The 19,100-nt window shown below is 44.2% G+C and overlaps 1 protein-coding gene across 1 annotated transcript in view; it reads left to right on the top strand.

Moving 5' to 3' along the window:
- Nucleotides 1–19,100, top strand: part of ZRANB1 (zinc finger RANBP2-type containing 1) — a 111,053-nt gene that overhangs the window by 71,270 nt on the left and 20,683 nt on the right. The window contains exons 3-7 of the mRNA XM_073595658.1: nucleotides 12,210–12,397; nucleotides 13,607–13,760; nucleotides 15,058–15,129; nucleotides 15,223–15,421; nucleotides 18,628–18,748. Coding sequence (XP_073451759.1) covers nucleotides 12,210–12,397; nucleotides 13,607–13,760; nucleotides 15,058–15,129; nucleotides 15,223–15,421; nucleotides 18,628–18,748 — 734 coding nt within the window. The remainder of the gene's footprint in view (nucleotides 1–12,209; nucleotides 12,398–13,606; nucleotides 13,761–15,057; nucleotides 15,130–15,222; nucleotides 15,422–18,627; nucleotides 18,749–19,100) is intronic.

Below are 19,100 nucleotides of genomic sequence, written 5' to 3' on the forward strand. Positions count from 1 at the left end.
TTTTGCTGACAGCGTCACCCACAGCTTAAATTCTGTCCGATTCAGGAGGAATCCTCCAAGTTATGAGCCATGCATAGCCACCTTTACTCCTGTGGTGTGTTCTTCACAGCCCCACACACCGCACTCCTCTCCTACTGTCACAGTATTGAAACTTCATTTTACCAAGGCAAACTTTCTCTTCATTCAGCTAATTCCGTTCAGCTATTAAACAGTGCTAAGCAGTGAGAGTTTTCTGTGGTGAAATCTGATCTGAATGCTGTCAGAACAGAGCGGTCCGTTTTATTTATGTATGAGTGCAAGACTGAGAGATTTCTCCAACAGGAGCAAGAAACCTTCTGTGCTTATCTTATGTGCTTATTATAGGATAACACTGCAGTTTTCCTTTGTACAGCAGGATGCTGCAGACATGGTAGGAAATTTTTTTTTTTTTTTTTTGCTCTTCGGTTGCTGACCATGGCCGTACCTACAGTCCCACCCCACACTAACATGGATAGGGCACTCTACATGTACAGTGAGACACATGGGTTCCCATTCACTGGCTTCAGCTATGGATACTTCTAAAGGAGACCCTGTGAAGATGTTGCAGGATCTTGTATTAGAATGGCTCCATAATGCTGCAAAATTGAAAAAAAACCTTTTTCTTTCTAATGACCTCAGCCCCTCCCCTCCACATCAGTCCTCAGCCCGTCCCCCCTCCCTCCCTCTCCACATCAGTCCTCAGCTCGCCCGTCCCCCCTCCCTCCCTCTCCACATCAGTCCTCAGCTCGCCCGTCCCCCCTCCCTCCCTCTCCACATCAGTCCTCAGCTCGCCCGTCCCCCCTCCCTCCCTCTCCACATCAGTCCTCAGCTCGCCCGTCCCCCCTCCCTCCCTCTCCACATCAGTCCTCAGCTCGCCCGTCCCCCCTCCCTCCCTCTCCACATCAGTCCTCAGCTCGCCCGTCCCCCCTCCCTCCCTCTCCACATCAGTCCTCAGCTCGCCCGTCCCCCCTCCCTCCCTCTCCACATCAGTCCTCAGCTCGCCCGTCCCCCCTCCCTCCCTCTCCACATCAGTCCTCAGCTCGCCCGTCCCCCCTCCCTCCCTCTCCACATCAGTCCTCAGCTCGCCCGTCCCCCCTCCCTCCCTCTCCACATCAGTCCTCAGCTCGCCCGTCCCCCCTCCCTCCCTCTCCACATCAGTCCTCAGCTCGCCCGTCCCCCCTCCCTCCCTCTCCACATCAGTCCTCAGCTCGCCCGTCCCCCCTCCCTCCCTCTCCACATCAGTCCTCAGCTCGCCCGTCCCCCCTCCCTCCCTCTCCACATCAGTCCTCAGCTCGCCCGTCCCCCCTCCCTCCCTCTCCACATCAGTCCTCAGCCCCCCCCCCCCCTCCCTCCCTCTCCACATCAGTCCTCACCCCCCCCCCTCCCTCCCTCCCTCCCTCCCTCCCTCTCCACATCAGTCCTCGGCCCCCCCCCCCCCTCCCTCCCTCTCCACATCAGTCCTCAGCCCGTCCCCCCCCCCCCCCCCTCCCTCCCTCCCTCTCCACATCAGTCCTCATCCCGTCCCCCCCCCCCCTCCCTCCCTCTCCACATCAGTCCTCAGCCCGTCCCCCCCCCCCCCCCTCCCTCCCTCTCCACATCAGTCCTCAGCCCGTCCCCCCCCCCTCTCCACATCAGCCCTTAGCCCTGGGTATGGGTAAGACAAAGACCGATCTAAGGGCAAAAGGCACAGCATGTCTGGATGTAGGGCGGGAGCGGCAAGATGGTGATTAGTTGCTAGGACCGCCCTTCATCCTAGAAACCAATCGCTTGGTTGTTAATCTTGGGCAGCTCCCGCTCTCCATCCAGAACTGTCCTGCCTCCCGCTGTTGGTTCGGTGAGGATTACAGATTGACTGCTTTGGGAAGAAAAGGCTCCTAAATGACGGACTGTGGCGGTCTGAACGGGACTGTGACCCGGTCCGCAGTCTGCCATTTAGTGATACCTGTTATAAAGGGTTTATATAGCGTGGCCGTTTGTGCATCACTTTAGAATATAAAGGGAGACCGAAGGATTAGGAAGGTCCTGCTTATAGAGCTTAATTTAGGAGCGGGGGGGGGATACAAAAGGTGTTTGCAGTAGGTGATCTGTTGTAGTTGTCTGAATTCGTTTTTAGGTGGGATAGGCTTTCCTGAATAAGGTGGGATTTCAGGGATCGTGTCGAGGGAGACGGGCCTGGAGGTAACCAAACATACAGTGCATCCGGAAAGTATTTACAGCGCTTCACTTTTTCCACATTTTTGTTATGTTACAGCCTTCTTCCAAAATGGATTAAATTATTTTCCTCAAAAAAATACCCCGTAATGACAACGTGAAAGAAGTTGTTTGAAATCTTTGAAAATTTGTTTAACCACTTGCTTACTGAGCACTTAAACCCCCTTCCTGCCCAGACCAATTTTCAGCTTTCAGCGCTGTCACACTTTGAGTGACAATTGTGCAGTCATGCGATAGTGTACCCAAATGAAATGTATATATTTTTTTTCACACAAATAGAGCTTTCTTTTGGTGGTATTTAATTGCTGTGTTTTTTTTTGTTTTTTGTTTGTTTTTTTCTTTGCTAAATAAAATGAAAAAGGACTGAAGATTGTGAAGGGAAAAAAAAAAACAAAAACACAAAACTGTTTCATAGTTATAAAATTTTGAAAACAGGTAATTTTTTTTCTCCTTCACTGATGGCGTGGCACTGATCACAGAAAATGCAGCCGCGGCTCTGTGTGAGGGACCGATGTCCCTCTGACAGAAGCCAGTGATCGGCTTTTTTTTCCCCTCACACTGACAGCGTGAAGGAGTAAATATACCGATCTTCTGTTTATATCATGTGATCAGCGTCATTGGCTGACAGCTGATCACGTGATAAGGGGCTGGCATCGACCCCTTACTCTGATCATCCGAGTCTCATAGACTGTGATCAGAGCTCGCCCCGCAGGGACGAGCAGACAGCACTTGCTCAGGAGGACGTTCATGGACGCCCTCCTGGCAATTAAGGCCCGCGCTGTAGCCGTCTTTCCGGCTGTACATAAGGTACTTTAGAAGAAATTTTTTTTTTTTAAATCCAAAAACTAGGGGTGGAGAGGTGGTCTTTCGTTTAAGACAACCTCTCAAAAGTGGGTTGAACTCCAGGTTAACAAAGAGGACCTTTTATGGTCCCCTTAAATTCTTATTTGCACCTTTTTCATCAATCCATCCAGCAGTTTAAAGAAGCATTAAAAAACCATAACAGGAACTTTGCTCCAGGAATTTCCCTTTTTTTGGTAGGACATTTAGGCTGGGTTCACACCGATACTAAACGACAGTCATACGACTGTCATCCTACTTTGCTCTGCGACATCAGTCCTACATCGTTTCTACATCCATCTGACTCCAATGAACAGGATACTACTTTGACCCTACTTTGTGATAGTCTGACTTGTCTTTTGACCAATCAAAACAGTCCCAGTGTGACATAAATTCTTTTTACTGCTGCTGCAATCACCATTTTGGATGTCACAAGTCGGATGGTTAGGACAAGGATCCTACTTTGATGCGACTTCAATGATAGTCAATGAGCTGAAGTAGGCTCAAAGTCAGACCAAAGTAGTGCAGGGAACATTTTCAAAGTCAGGGTGGGCAACTACATGGCAAATGAGGTTAAATGTAGAAAAATGTAAAATAATGGATTAGGGTGGCAAAAATATGAATGCAAGCTATACACTGGGGGGAGAACCTCTGGGGGAATCTAGGATAGAAAAGGACCTGGGGGTCCTAGTAGATGATAGGCTCAGCAATGGCATGCAATGCCAAGCTGCTGCTAACAAAGCAAACAGAATATTGGCATGCATTAAGAAGGGGATCAACTCCAGGGATAAAACGATAATTCTCCCACTCTACAAGACTCTGGTCCGGCCGCACCTGGAGTATGCTGTCCAGTTCTGGGCACCAGTCCTCAGGAAGGATGTACTGGAAATGGAGCGAGTACAAAGAAGGGCAACAAAGCTAATAAAGGGTCTGGAGGATCTTAGTTATGAGGAAAGGTTGTGAGCACTGAACTTATTCTCTCTGGAGAAGAGACACTTTTAGAGGGGATATGATTTCAATTTATAAATACTGTACTGGTGACCCCACAATAGTAATAAGAATAAGAAACCATTGATTTACACACGTCATGCGACATGAGCTCCTGAAGTCGGGAGTGTTTGTAGTACCAGTATGAGCCCAGCCTCAAGCTGGGTTCACACTTGTGCAATGCAGGAACCAGCACGATTCCCACATCACACCCAAATCCCTGGAGGGTCGCACTGCCCTCTGTGAACCACTGCAGGTGTCAATACAAAGTTAACGACAACCCCCCCGATCAGATCACAGTGCATCCAATGCGATCCGATTCCAGTGGGGCCAACATCACGGGCTCCCTGGACAGGTAAGAGTCCTTATTAAAAGTCACCAGCTACAGTGTTTGTGGCTGCTGACTTAAAATAAATAAATAAATAAATTGCTGCTGGAACACCGCTTTAAGGGCTGGTTCTCACCACAAAAAAACGCACTCCAGTTTGGTTCCAGATGCATTTTTTGCATGCACATTTTTGGTGCATTTTTGATGCGTTTCTGGATGCATTCCAGGTGCTCCCCCCCCCCCCGTTATTTTACTGTACTGGGATCCTGTGCGTTGATGCATTCCAGTGCATTTTTATGTGTTTTTACTGTGTTCCAGTGCGGGAAAATTCAGCAGGGTTGTTTTTTTATTTTTTTTATTTTTTTATTTTTTTTTCTGGAACGCACTACACTGGTCTGTACTATGCCATTGGAAACCATATGACCTACTTTCCATGCATCTTTGAAAAAAGGGGAAAAAATGCACTAGAATGCATGTGGTGTGAACTGGCCCTTAAGAGTTAAAACCCTGAGAAGAAAATAAAACAAAAACGCAAGCAAAAAAAACAAAAGCAGCCATCACATTTAAGGACTGGTAAGCGGCAATATAATACCTTTTTTGTTTTTGGATTTAGAATACACTTTAAGCATTGCTTGTTCTTTCAACAGGTTTCATCCCACTTTCTTCTTCCCACTGGTTACTGTGCAGCTGTAATATAATCTGTATTGTCTTCTTAACAAGCATGTAGAAATGTGGAGTGTCCCCCATGCCCTGGTCCTCCCACTCTTACACCTACACCTCTACTTCCTGGGATGAGTCCAGGTTCCCAGATGAACTGGATGTGTGTCTGTCACTGGTTCCCGGAGTCCTGTGTATGTTTACCTTCCTCTCCCTAAATGTCCAGGCTGTAGTGAGGAGGGATGAAATCAGAGAGGAGCTCTTGTCGGGCATTAAAGAGAACAGGAGTGTGTGTTTATGCTGGATGGAGTCTCTGGGGCGTCTATAAATAGAGCGTGATGACTCACAGGTCTGCCTGTGTGCTGTGCGTTTACTGGAGCCAGCCATCTGACTCCGTGGGCTGCTTTGTACGTTTTTTTTGTTTTGAGAAATCTGTATGGATTGGCTTTGTTTGGCTTTTTGCTTCCTGTTGAAGCTCTCACACTCCTGGGCTAATTCGTTTCTTATGCTAATCCCTTTTGTGTAATTTCATAGATGCGTTACCCTTCTCAATCGCAATATCTGCTGCAAGTTTTTTTTAGAAGTGTTCTTGGTGATGAGAATCTTTAGCTGGGCTCTGTCTTGGTCAGCAGCGGCTGGAAGGACAACATTGTGTGATCAGTAGGAGAAGAGCAAGGTGCGCCAAAAACTAAGTGCAGCAGAAGATGCAACGAATGGTATATTTAATGAAAATCGGCCAAGTGGATACTCGCATTTATGTAAAGACCAATAGGCTTATAACAGTATAATACTGTGGCAGGGTGCATTTGATTTAAATCAAGTCTATTTTAAATCATGATTTAAATCACTAGTAAAAAAGGCTTGATTTAAATCAACTCGATTTTAAATCATAATTTTTAAAGAGCCTTTCATCTCTGTCCCATAGCGGCTCCTCCTCTGACTCGCTGTTGAGTCACCGACAGTCCCATTCACTTTAATGGGACAGCTGGTGATGCGTCAGTGACTAGGGGTGCAACGGATCAAAAAACTCACGGTTCAGATCGTTCCTTGGATCCAGGAGTCACGGTTCGGATAATTTTCGGATCAACAAAAAAAATCTCCCCCACTGTAATGTCCGCGGCGTCTCCCCCACTGTAATGTCCGCGGCGTCTCCCCCACTGTAATGTCCGCGGCGTCTCCCCCACTGTAATGTCCGCGGCGTCTCCCCCCACTGTAATGTCCATATATTTTCAGGGTATTGGCACTGTTGCCATCTGATCTCTCCCCTCCACTGTACAGATCAGTACACAGAGGGGAGAGAGGAGCCAGCGTCATGCCGGTTTGTTTACAAGCGATCACATGGTAAGCGGCTGCCGGGTGTACTAAGATGGCCGCTGCTCCGGAGCTAGGCCAAAGCCGCGGCCTTTCCTAAGGCCGAGGCGGCGGCGCACTCTGCGGAGCGCATGTGTGCCGATCCGAACAGGCTGAACCGTTCGGATCACGGATCGGTGATGATCCGTTGCACCCCTAGCAATGACGCAACAAGGTGAGGGACGTGGCGGCAGCAGGGTGAGTGGATGCCTGCTAACAGGCGTTGCCTTGATGGATCTGAAATGACAGGTGCTCTTTAAAGCAGAGTTCCACCCAAAAATGAAACTTCCGCTTTAAGGGAAGGTGACCCCCTGACATGCGACATTGGGCATGTCATTTTTGAGGGGGGGAGCGGAAACCCTTCTTCCCGGGGCACTGCAGCACCAGAAGTAAGTTCAGTTCAGTTCTCCCCCCTCCCGGCAATCATCTGGGACACGTCACAGGTCCCAGATGATTGCCAGGCGCAGCGCGGTTTGCGCAGTGTGTGCCCGTGTTGTGAAGCCGCAGCCGGTGCCCACAGTGACTATGCCGGTGCCGCAGAGAGGAGAGGGAGATGATCGACACTTTATTCTCCCACATTGCTGGACCCTGGGACAGGGAAGTGTCTGCTTTTATTAAGTAGTCAGCAGCTGCAGTATTTGTAGCTGCTGACTTTATTTATTTTTTTTTTAAGTTGAACTCCGCTTTAAATGTTAGGACTTATTCTTGCTGGTACAGTAAAACCTTTGTTTGGTTTCACTTGGTTTGAGAGTGTTTTGCAAGACAAGCAAAATTTAAAAAATTTAATTTTGACTTGTTATACAAGTAGCATCATGTCATAACTGGGTATAAAAGAGAAGAGAGGCGCCTCTAAGTGTAGCAATATGGTTACATTTAATGAAGGTACAACATTTAGCAACATATTGCCACACTTAGAGGCGCCTCTCTTCTCTCTGTGTACATAGATTTGCAAAACCATGGGATAAAGGAATATTCCTGAACTTTGTTTTATCTCATGGTTACTGTGAAATTGTTGAGAATGCATCAATGCAGTGCATGTTATCTCAGCCTGCAGAGCTTGGATTCATTGAATGAGTTTACCAAAAATGTAAATATTGCAGAATATACAGCCTCATGCTCCATGTCATGCTGAATAAACTAAATTATTAATTAATTATAGAAAACTATCTTTAGATTTGGACTCCAAAAGCATTTTAGTAAAATTTGATAAAAATCCAAAAAAATCAGATTTAAATATTTTTTTTTTTTTATATATATCCACCCTGAACTGAGGTCATTCAGTAGGTCTCTGGTGGATGGTGGTGTGTGTGTATAGATGTTAACACGAGAGGAGAGGAACAACCGGCCGGACATCGTCTAGTAATCAGCATGGAACGCGCTCCGCGTTGCATTGGAAGTGACATCAGAACATGGAGATAACGTTTCAAAGCATTCGCTTCTTTGTCAGATCTAAATGGCTATTGATCTAGCACAGGGGTTGCCCCTGATCTAGCTGATGATTTGAAACATTATCTCCATGTTCTGACGTCCCTTCCCATGTGACTCCAAAGTGCGTTCCATGCTGGTTCTGAGATGACAAGACGGATGTCCGGCTGGGTTGTTCCTCTCATGTTAACCGCTACACACCACCACTGCCTTTCAGCTCTTAAAGAAGCACTATAGCGAAACATGTAGAGCCCAACAGGCATTTATACAGCTACTTTAGCTCTATATGCACATTATTGTTCCATATTATGTTTTGATAATTTTATATATGTTTTCTGTATTTGAGTTAAAGCGGGGTTCCGACCAGCGAAAATTTTTTTTTTTTAAAGTCAGCAGTTACAAACACTGTAGCTGCTGACTTTAAGTAGACTTACCTGTCCTGGGTGTCAGCCACCCGAGGCCGACCCGTCCCTCGGCTCTCGGGTCCCGGCACCACCATCCTAACTAAGGGAAACAGGCAGTGGAGCCTTGCGGCTTCACTGCCATTTTCCGACTGCGCACGCACGAGTGCTCTGTGAATGGCCCCGTGGTTTTCTGGGAACGCACACAGTTCCCAGAAGGCAATGGGGCTGCTCGCCAAGGAGCAGAACACAACGTGGAATAGGAAGAGGCAGATTAGGAAGACTGCCTAGCAACAAGGGTTCAGGTAAGTTTTTTTTTTTTTTTAAGATTTTTGGTGCAATTTTTTTTTTTTTTTTTTTTTTTTTTAGGGTGGCCTTCCACTTTAACTTCACGCTTTTTTATTATTTTGATATCAGTAAAATTATTTATATTACAAATATATTTTTTGTTCATACCTGTGGCATCACTAAAATCCCCTTTCCAGTTGCATATAAAATCTACACACCACCATCTGAGGCTCCCCAGTATTACAGTTATATATGCCTATTTGGTCTTTATAAGTGTGAGTTGCCATTTGGCTGATTTTAATTAAATATACCATTCGTTGCATCTTCTGCTGCACTTAGTTTTTGGCACACCTTGCTTTTCTCCCATTGTTCTTCCAGAGATTGCTTCGCTCTCAAGGGAGCTGCCACTAACGCTGCATACGTATACTCCCCGTATACTCCCCGTATACTCCCTGTATACTCCCCGTATACTCCCTGGACTTTATAGACTTTTCGTTTATCAGTGTGTTTCAGTATCCTCTCGTGCAGAGAAGACAAGAGTGTAACTCTGCGCTTACCCAACAAGGAAGCAGCTCACACAACAAATAAGGATTTTGTCAAAATTTCAAATGCATATACAAGTGTAGCTACACTTGTATATGCATCAGTATCCTCTCGTGCGCCATTCTGTTTTGTCTTGTGTGATCAGTGGGATGTTCTCTATGGAAACCTAGCTGGTTATTGTACGCCCACATTGTCTCTTGCTCAATTTATTTGATGACAGATGAGTTTTACTCAAATTTACATTGTCATTTCTAGAGGTGGAATGATTTTTTTTTGTTTGGGGGGGGGGATATAAACGGGACAGGGCTAATGTGAGACACTGAAATTATCTATTTTTTTTTTTTTTTTTGACTGTCGCACACGCCATCTATAGGTCTGTCTATCTCTGTCTCTATTTATATTAACCGCTATATACAATATCTTGCAATTAAAGGTGCTCTCTAGCCTTCCAAATAGGTGAAAAGTAGTAGAAGTGCAATTTTTATGTACAGTATATGTTAGCTGTCAGGGCGATAAAGGTACAACTCTGCAATGTAAATGTATTACACACACACGGTATATAAATACAATACACTGCTGTCTAGAGTTAACAGCTCGGCTCCCCGTACTTCCTTATAAGGAGACTCCACTTGGCGCTCAGCACAGACACTGTTTGCCATCCTAAACTTCGCACAAGACTGTTCTGTTCTATCTTGTTACCATCAGCTGTACGGAGTAGAGCAGGACAGTTTATCTGATCTACTTGTGTGCTCTGTGCTATGGCACAGAGTGACCCTAAACCTCCTCTTCTGGGGTCCCCTGCTGGCATACTCTGCTCCTCCTCCTCCTTAGAGTGCCCCTATAGCAAGCTGCTTGCAATGGGGACATTTGTGTGGACTCGCTCCTGAGTGGGGCTGAGAGAAAGGACATCAATTTTATTTGGGTACAGCGTCTGCAATCATCAGTTAAAAGAATGCAGTGCCGTATCGCAAAAAATAGTCTGGTCATTAAAGAGGAAGTAATCCCTGGCTGCCTGTTCTTTCTGGATTTAGACAGAGGCACATCTCCAGCTCTGCAGCTTTCATTGGCTCTCTTATGACTCATCCCCCCTCTGCAAGTTGCTTGGAGAATACAGGCTGGTCTGCGAGCGATGAAAGGGGTTGGGTTCATCTAAAAAAGGAAGACCTAATAGGAATTACAGTCTTTCATAATGCGCTAGTATGCAATGCTTACTAGCACATTATGACATTAATTTGCAGGGAGAAGATGGATATCTTTTTATTTTTATTTTTTTGTGGTTTACTACCCTTTTAATCTTTGTGCCAAAGGGTATTCAGAGACTCGCTAAAGCTTTAGTTTAATCTGCTTATAGTTTGCCCTACCTATGTGCTGCTAATGAAATTAGTACTCTGTGCTTCTCTTTGCAACGCAACCATACTTGTGTACATAGTTTCCTATACCACTCTTAAAGGGCCCTCAGCCCTAATGCAAGTAGTAGGTTGGCTCTTAGGAGTTATGCAAATATCAAAATACCTCGATGGGTTGATGTCAGTCTGGAGGAGTGGAAGTTTCTAGGCTGACTGTATTTTCATACGGACTGCCCACAGTAACTTCAACATCTGATTCTGAACCTCCATGATTGAAAGGACTGAAATACATTGAATGAAAAATGGAGGGCCAGGGACCGTAAAGCCTTGCACTACACATGGGTTAAATGTCGGGTGGCTTCGGCCGGTTCAATTGAAACTGGCCTACATTTCGCCCATGTGTACTGGAGTCAGTTCCGATGATCGGCTTCTGTCGACGTCGGATAGTTAGTACAGCGGCTTCTCCTGAGCTGAACTTGCCTCCTCTGTGCAGTTTGTTTTGCACAGAGTGACCCAGATCCTCCTCTTCTGGGGTCCCTCAGCGGCGTTCCTGGCTCCTCCTCTTCTCGAGTGCCCCATTGGAGAACCGCTCTTTCCCTCGGGGCACTTGTGCGGGCGTGCCCCCGAGTACTGCTGCTGCGTCTATTGACACAAACAGCAGGTCTCGGCCCCGCCCCCCAGCTCCCATGTCATTGGGATTGACAGCAGCGGGAGCCAATGGCTGCGCTGCTATCTATCCAATCGGGACGCGAGACACCGGCTGGAGCTGGTGTGCTCGTCCCCGTCACTGGAAAGACCGGGTTTAGGTAAGTAAAGAGGGGGGCTCTGGGGGGCTGCTTCATCACAGGAGGTTTTTCACTTTCATGCACGAAGGTGAAAAACCTTGAGGGTTTACAACCCCTTTAAATCCAAGAGTAATGTATATTCCTACTTAGATCGTTATGCTCTTTGCGTATGACTTCCAGTTCTGTTCTAGCATTTAACAGCTTCTGGACTTTGCCTCTGTGCAGCGGATCCCTGTAGTACAGACTCATCCCTGCTGCTCTCTCTCCTTGTGCAGGCTGAGTAGTCTTGTCTCCGCCCCCTCCTGTATTTTCTCTGCAGGTAGCCTGTTTGGGTGTGCCTGCTGGTCCCCTCCTACACCTCTGCTCTGTGATAATATTGCTACTTTTACAAAGTAATATTCACCCTTCTGAAAGCACTTAGTACAGTGAATTTTAAATGGTTTATGGCCATTGAGGAATATATTCCTCAACTTTGTGGCCAGAGTTGCAGCAGTCATGAGACTATAGTGAGAGATCTATTCCTCCTTGTTACTATAATAAGCAATTCTGGTGCTCACAAGTGTTCCTTGTTACTGAAATTGTAACTCTGCATTCACAAGCTGGTAAACTGGAAATATTAGGCCCTATATATTACGGCTGGGCATTCCGGAGGCTGATTCACGCTGGGGTGTTTTTAATCTCCTGTAGAATAACGAGAGGTGAAATATCAGAACATACTTATTCCAGTCATCACGCCGCTGGGTCCTGCCACAGCCTCGCCCTCCAGCTTGGCCAGTATTCAGATTTGGTGCATATGAAAGAAGAAAAAGGGAACCATTGATGAATGATCACAGGGATTTTCCAAGAATGTTAAATGTTTGAATGCCAGAATCTCTTCTGATGCTTTCAAGTTAAAATTATCTTTGGGGAATTGAATCCCTATTGGCTGCTTCATGCAATCTGGTTGAATCTGTCCCACTACATTGGATCATATGGTGCAATGTTGCTGTGTAAGGAAGGTTTGTCTCATGTATGTGTGTTCTTTTGGCAGGTGTGGTAGAGGGTGATCTGTCGGCAGTGGAAGCGTATAAGAACTCAGGAGGAGACATTGCTCGGCAACTCTCGGCTGATGAAGTTCGTCTTTTGAACCGTCCATCGGCCTTTGATGTGGGTTACACTCTGGTGCACCTATCTATCCGCTTCCAGAGGCAGGACATGCTGGCCATACTTCTGACAGAGGTGAGTAGCTTTTACCAGTGAACTGCTGCTCTGTTCTTGTTTTCTTTTGGGCAGCCAGTTTTCTAGACATGCTTGTCACACCACATAGGAAAATGACCTCATCTTCTCTTTTGCACTTACAGAAGACCTGTACTTTTAAAAAGCCAGGTTTAGCTGGCTTGATAGGGATTCATTAGCACAGGTTTTAATGTGCCAGAGCGATTGAAAGCAGCAAATCACTTTCTCACATGTGACACTACCTAAGCACCTTCCACTCCTTCTAATCCCAGAGGAGCCAATTTATCATCCTAGAGAAATCCTGCCCACGGTATTCAGATTACTTTATTAAGCCGATGATGTAATCGGGGATCACTTGATCAAGTCTGCGCCCAATCCTCACTTGTGGCAGGGTCATGTGACCAGATAAAGTGGCAAGAGAAACTCACCCAAGCTCTACCGCTTTATAGTATAGTTGGTGTGTAGGGTAGTCAGTGATCTGGCTAATTAAGCACACAAAAGATCCATAGAAAGTACAGGCCAGCAACTCGACAGCTTCTCCATAGAAAATATTTATTTAAGCATTACAGCAATAACATCCTCCAAAAATGCTGACGTGTTTCGGCCTTAGGCCTTCATCAAAAGCTTTTGATGAAGGCCTAAGGCCGAAACGTGTCAGCTTTTTGGATGTTATTGCTGTAATGCTTAAATATTTTCCATGGAGAAGCTGTCGAGTTGCTGGCCTGTACTTTCTATGGATCTCATGTGACCAGATGGCTAGCTTTTTGGTCACCATACCAGCACTGCAGAAAGCCTCAGCTGAATTTTCTTAATCAAAGGCAAGCTTTTTAGCCTTACTTCTGTATCCACCTCAGCAAGACTGTTCACATCTGAGAAGAGGTCTGCCTAATACAAACCTGTGTTCTGTGATTTGGAGGAGGTTTTTTTTTTTTTTTTTCTTGTATGATACTCTAGTACAGTGATGGCAAATTTTGGCACCCCAGATGTTTTGGAACTACATTTCCTATGATGCTCAACTACACTGCTGAGTGCATGAGAATCATGGGAAATGTAGTTCCAAAACATCTGCGTTGCCAGGGTTCGCCATCACTGCTCTAGTAAATCTTGGAATGGGGGGGATTTTAATTGGCCAGGGGAGGGGAGGTAATTGATGATCCCTTTTGCCATCTAATATCTGTGATCAGCTAATAGGTTTCATGTTGTTTTTTGTAGGTTTCTCAGCATGCAGTGAAATGTATCCCAGCCATGGTGTGTCCTGAGCTTACTGAGCAGATTAGGAGGGAGATTGCAGCTTCCATGCACCAGAGGAAAGGGGACTTCGCTTGTTACTTCCTCACAGATCTGGTGACCTTCACTCTACCCGCTGGTGAGTGCCAGGCGCTGCCTATGTACAGTGAATTTTAAGCAGCTTTATTGTGCAGCAAGAGTGAAATTATTGCTGCAGTGCATCAATTAGACTATCAAAGGGGATGATCCCCATTTAATCCCCATTTAAAGATGACTATGCATTTGTTTGAGTGTTCTTTAAGGTGTGATAAGTTGGGGGTTTTGTAGCTCATTGGTAGTGCCAACAGTGAGTGTATTCCGCGCCAGTCTTTTTTCAAGGCTTTTTACAACCACTTTTATTTAAACCAAAGCAAAAGTTGACATGAATATCTTCCCACACAGGGGGTTCTCACTATCAATGTAACCACACATACAATTTAGCCTCCAGGCTCTTTATCAGCCTTGCAGCTGAGGCCCCATGCCTTTGCCCTCCTTCCCAGTGCTCGTGCACACATGCTGTACCTCAGTGCTGTGTCTTTCCTGCTGCTTCCCCAGCTGCTTGGTCTCTCTCCCTCAAGCTCGGGCCTTGGTCTGTACTGACCTGGACAAAACGGTGCAGATGTGCACCTCACTGCTCCCTTTACACACTGACCCCCTCGGGAGGCCGGGGCACTTGCCTCTACTTCTGATTCTAACCTAAAGCCATCACACACCTGTGCCATTTTTAGTGTGCTTGTTTCCTGGAAAACCTTGCCCAGACCGCCACATTAAACAGTGGCATGGTCTTGCCTTGCCACAAAGCCTACTGCAGACTTTCTGGACAGACCCCTTTTTATTCCTATGAAGAGGTAGCCTGTCATTGGGCATAAAAATTGGTACCTCCAATAGGAATAAATGGAATATTCTCTGCACATGTGCAAAAAAGTGAGGAGGAGAGTTGTGGCACATTGTGTGGTTTTTGCAGGAGTGAAGACAGGCGACTAAAACTTTTTACTTTATTTTTTTTTCTTCAGTTGATTGGACTATATAGTGATTAAAACTTTTTGTACAATCTGTGTCCTATTTGGGACATTAACACCAAATGGTGATATCAGCTGGAGCCAGTCACCAGCATGGGAAGCAGGTCACATGATCTCCACTTTACCTGGAACTTCCAGGTAATCTCATCGGCTGCAGAGGAGTAAGTTGCAGCAAAAGCAAACGTAAGGTGGGTATCTGGGTTGGAGGGAAGCCCTTTGCAAAGACATCGTATGGGAAAGGCGACAGTGTTTTTTAAAGTTGGCTTGTTCACTTTTACAATTTCATCTGGCTGTTTTGTTTCACAATGTGCAGGGCTAAACTGTTTAACTCTCAAAGATGGTCCACAACCCCCCCTTAATGCTCTTTTCTTTCTATAGACATAGAAGATCTGCCACCCCCAGTCCAGGAGAAACTGTTTGATGAAGTTTTGGATCGGGATGTGCAGAAAGGTGATTCAGGTTTACTTAACCTCCCATATACAACAGCTGTGTATCCTTTTGTGTTGTAGGGTTAACATTTTTCAATCTTTGATTTTATTTCAGAGTTAGAGGAAGAATCTCCAATCATTAATTGGTCACTGGAGCTGGGGACCCGTCTGGATAGCAGACTTTATGCACTTTGGAATCGCACTGCAGGAGACTGCCTGTTGGACTCTGTACTACAAGCTACTTGGGGCATCTATGACAAAGACTCGGTGCTAAGAAAGGCTCTGCATGACAGCCTCCACGACTGCTCCCACTGGTAATCACAACCTGTGCATTTACATGGGCCTTATCTCTGGCAATTATTTGTTTGGCTAAGCCCCTGCAGGTTTTTTCAAAGGCTGTTTTTGTGAAGCTCATTGTCCTTTTTTCCAGTGAAATCTCAGGGTCCAGACATCTTAACCACTTGCTGACCAGGCCTTTTCTGTAACTTCTGTAACTTTTTTTGATTACAAGTTTATATTTTTATTTGCTAGGAAGTTACTTGGAACACATTATATATATATATATATATATATATATATATATATATATATATATATATATATATATATATATATATATATATATATATATATATATATATATATATATATATATATATATATATATATAAATATAATATAATATAATATAATATAATATAATAATTTTTAGCAGATAACCTAGAGAATAAAATGGCGATCGTTGCAATGTTTTAGGTCAGTGTATTTGCGCAGCGGTGTTTCAAGCGCAATGTTTTGGGGAAAAATACTCTTTAAAAATTAAAAGAAAACAAACAAAACAATAGTTATCCCAATTTTTTTTTAATAATGTGAAAGATCTTACACTGAGTAAATGGATATCTAACCTTTTTTAAAATTGGGCAAGTTTCATGGTGACAAACTACAGTACCAAAAACAACAAAAAAAAAAAAATTTTTTTTTACAGGTTACCTGTTTAGAGTTGCAGAGGAGGTCTTGCGCTAGACGCATTGCTTTCACTCTAACGTTCGTGGCGATTCCTCACGTGTGGTTTAAACAGTTTACGTATGCGGGCGTGACTTGCGTATGTGTTCGCTTCTGTGCACGGAGGAATGGGGGCACTTTACATTTTTTTCGTTTTTGCACTGTCCCTTTCAATTTTTTTTTTTATCACATTTATTCCTATTACAAGGAATGTAAACATCTCTTGTAATAGAAAGAAGCATGACAGGTCCTTTTTATTGAGAGATTTGGGGTCAAAAAGACCCCATATCTCTCATTTACCTTTAAAAGGAAAAAGATTGCGTTTAAGAAAAAAAAAAATTGTGCCCGAAAACCAGAAGTGACATCAGAGGTCGCTCAGGTTCTCCAAGGGCATAGAGCTGAGTGGGGTCCATGTTGCCCTCACTCGACTTCCTGCCTAGGCATCGGCCGCATTAGAACTCTTCCGGGCATTACCAACGACTCTAGTAAGCCTGGAAACGACTGGGAAACCGGGGGGGTGGGGTGGGGGGTGGTACCTCTTCTGCCGTTCTAAAAGTGATCCCGCAGCAAATCCGCCGGCTGCTGGCATCACTGTTATGGGAAAGCCAGCTGCCTCAGGGCAAGAACGATACTGAGGTTATGGCATCTAGCTGCACCCATTACCCTGGTATTTAATGTCAAAAACATGATGTGCATTCCCAGGCGGTCAGCAAGTGGTTAATAGTGAAAAGTAGCCATTGTCTTCCAAGATTAGACTTCTCTATCATAAATGGTTCATTTGCTTATCCCAGGCTTATTAACCTCATTTACCTCAATCGTTTAGCTGTGCTCCTTTCCATTAGAGTGCTGCAGATAGGAATTTCTTTTCATTGGGTATCATCACTGGCATTGGTAAGGGACCTGTGGCTGAATTCTACATGGATCTGTCCTTCACTGCACAAGTTCTTCTCACTATGTGCGCACTACTGATGTAGCATATAAACCCACATGTGGCAGCCATTGCCATATATTACTAAATTTTGCAACATTAGAGCTAGGGCAAGATTCTGGCTAAAATGAGAATCACAATTTTTTTTGCTTAGGATAAAGATCACGATTCTAATGTAACATCTTTCACATTCTACAAAAAATTGGGCTAACCTGTTTAGTTTTTTTTTTTAAGTGTATTCCTTCCAAAAAAAAAATTGTGATTGAAAGACTGCTGCACCAATACAGTGTGACATAAAATATTGCAGCAACCGCCATTTTATTCTCAAGGGTCTCTGCTAAAAAAAATATATATGTAATGTTTGGGGGGGGGGGGGTTCTAATTTTCTAGCAAATAATACAAGTGGTTAAACTGACTTCATTTACAGACCAAGTTTGTCCATTTGATCTAAAATAACTAAATGTTACAATGTTTCTCTTTATCTCAGCCTAAGCTATGTTATGATAAACTTGGCAGGCTGCCTGTGTTTGTTTGTTTTTTTTCTTGTGACCGCTGTGAGCAGAGAACTCTCTGCAATGAATCAAGGAAATGCGGTTTTAAGATTGTGAGGGGGGGTGTTTGAATCACGATCTCTATTTAACGATTAATCGCGCCGCTTTACAGGGCACCGTAAAGGCTAGTTAACTCTCTGCCTTTTTGCTCTCAAGCACAGGCAAAATGCAGACAAGAGAAAATCCATAGTTTTCTGTAGGACCTGTTCACACCATTGTGTTGCTGCCATTGCAATTCAATTCCATACAATTCTTTCAGAATCCTAGTACAGCAGTTTCTCCAACTCACATGTCAGAGCTGCAAGATTAAACGTCAAAAATCGTTATTGCGATTTTATCCCTGTTGCGATCTTGACAAGTGTTTCACGATTCTGTCTATGCAAAGAATTCTCTCTACTCTTCTGAAGCCGACAGCACTCAAAAGAAAGGAAGAAAAAAACCTGGGCAGTCTGCCAAGAATCACAACATTCTTTAGCAGTGAACTGAAGTATAAACATTGTAACAATTTGTCAGTGGAATAGACTCGTGTGTTTAATCACTTAAACTCTAAACCTTTTTCTGACATTTGGTTTCAAGTTAAAATCTTTCTAGCAAAAAAAAAATTACATAGAACCCCAAAATTATATATATATATATATATATATATATATATATATATATATATATATATATATATATATATATATATATATATATAATTTTTTTTTTTTTAGTAGAGTCCCTAGAGAATAAAATGATTGTTGCAAAATTTTGTCACACTGTATTTGCGCAGCGGTCTTTCAAATGCAATTTTTTGGGAAAAAATTTCCTTAATGAATTAAAAATACAATAAAAAAATAACCAGTAAAGTTAGCCCAATTTTTTTTGTATAATGTGAAAGATTTTACTTGTGAGAATCGTGATCTTTTTATTCTAAGCAAAAAAATCGTGATTCTCATTTTGGCCACAATCGTGCAGCTCTAATGTCGGTACAACTGTTCTGAATTGTGGTTTGAGTGTTTTATTTTTTTTCTTAAATGGTTTTTATTTTATTTTCCAGGTTTTACAGCCGCTGGAAGGAGTGGGAGTCTTGGTACTCGCAGAGTTTTGGGTTACACTTCTCTCTAAGAGAGGAACAGTGGCAGGAAGACTGGGCTTTTATTCTGTCACTCGCAAGCCAGGTAAAAGCCAGAAACAATCATTGTCTGCGTTACTGGCAGTGGGAACCGTGAGATCCCTCCCAGATAACCGTTTTTGCAGGGGCAGTAATTGAGCAACCAATACATTATTCTAATACTGTGTCCCCACACTATATTACTATGGATCCCATTTAATATAAAAGGCCTGTGCTAAACACCGGTTTAACTTTCAGACATGCCGGCCCCTGCTTCTGGTAATAATTGCATGTAACTAGCGTACTAATGTAACTTCCAGAATTTTACTCAGAATCTGCCTCCTGTAATCCCTTTTATATAGTGCAACTCAGATTGGGGAAGGGAGGGGCAGCACTTGGGAGCCAATCGGGTATTCTGT

Source organism: Aquarana catesbeiana, linkage group LG08, assembly GCF_042186555.1.
Source record: "Aquarana catesbeiana isolate 2022-GZ linkage group LG08, ASM4218655v1, whole genome shotgun sequence".
Taxonomy (NCBI): Eukaryota; Metazoa; Chordata; class Amphibia; order Anura; family Ranidae; genus Aquarana; species Aquarana catesbeiana.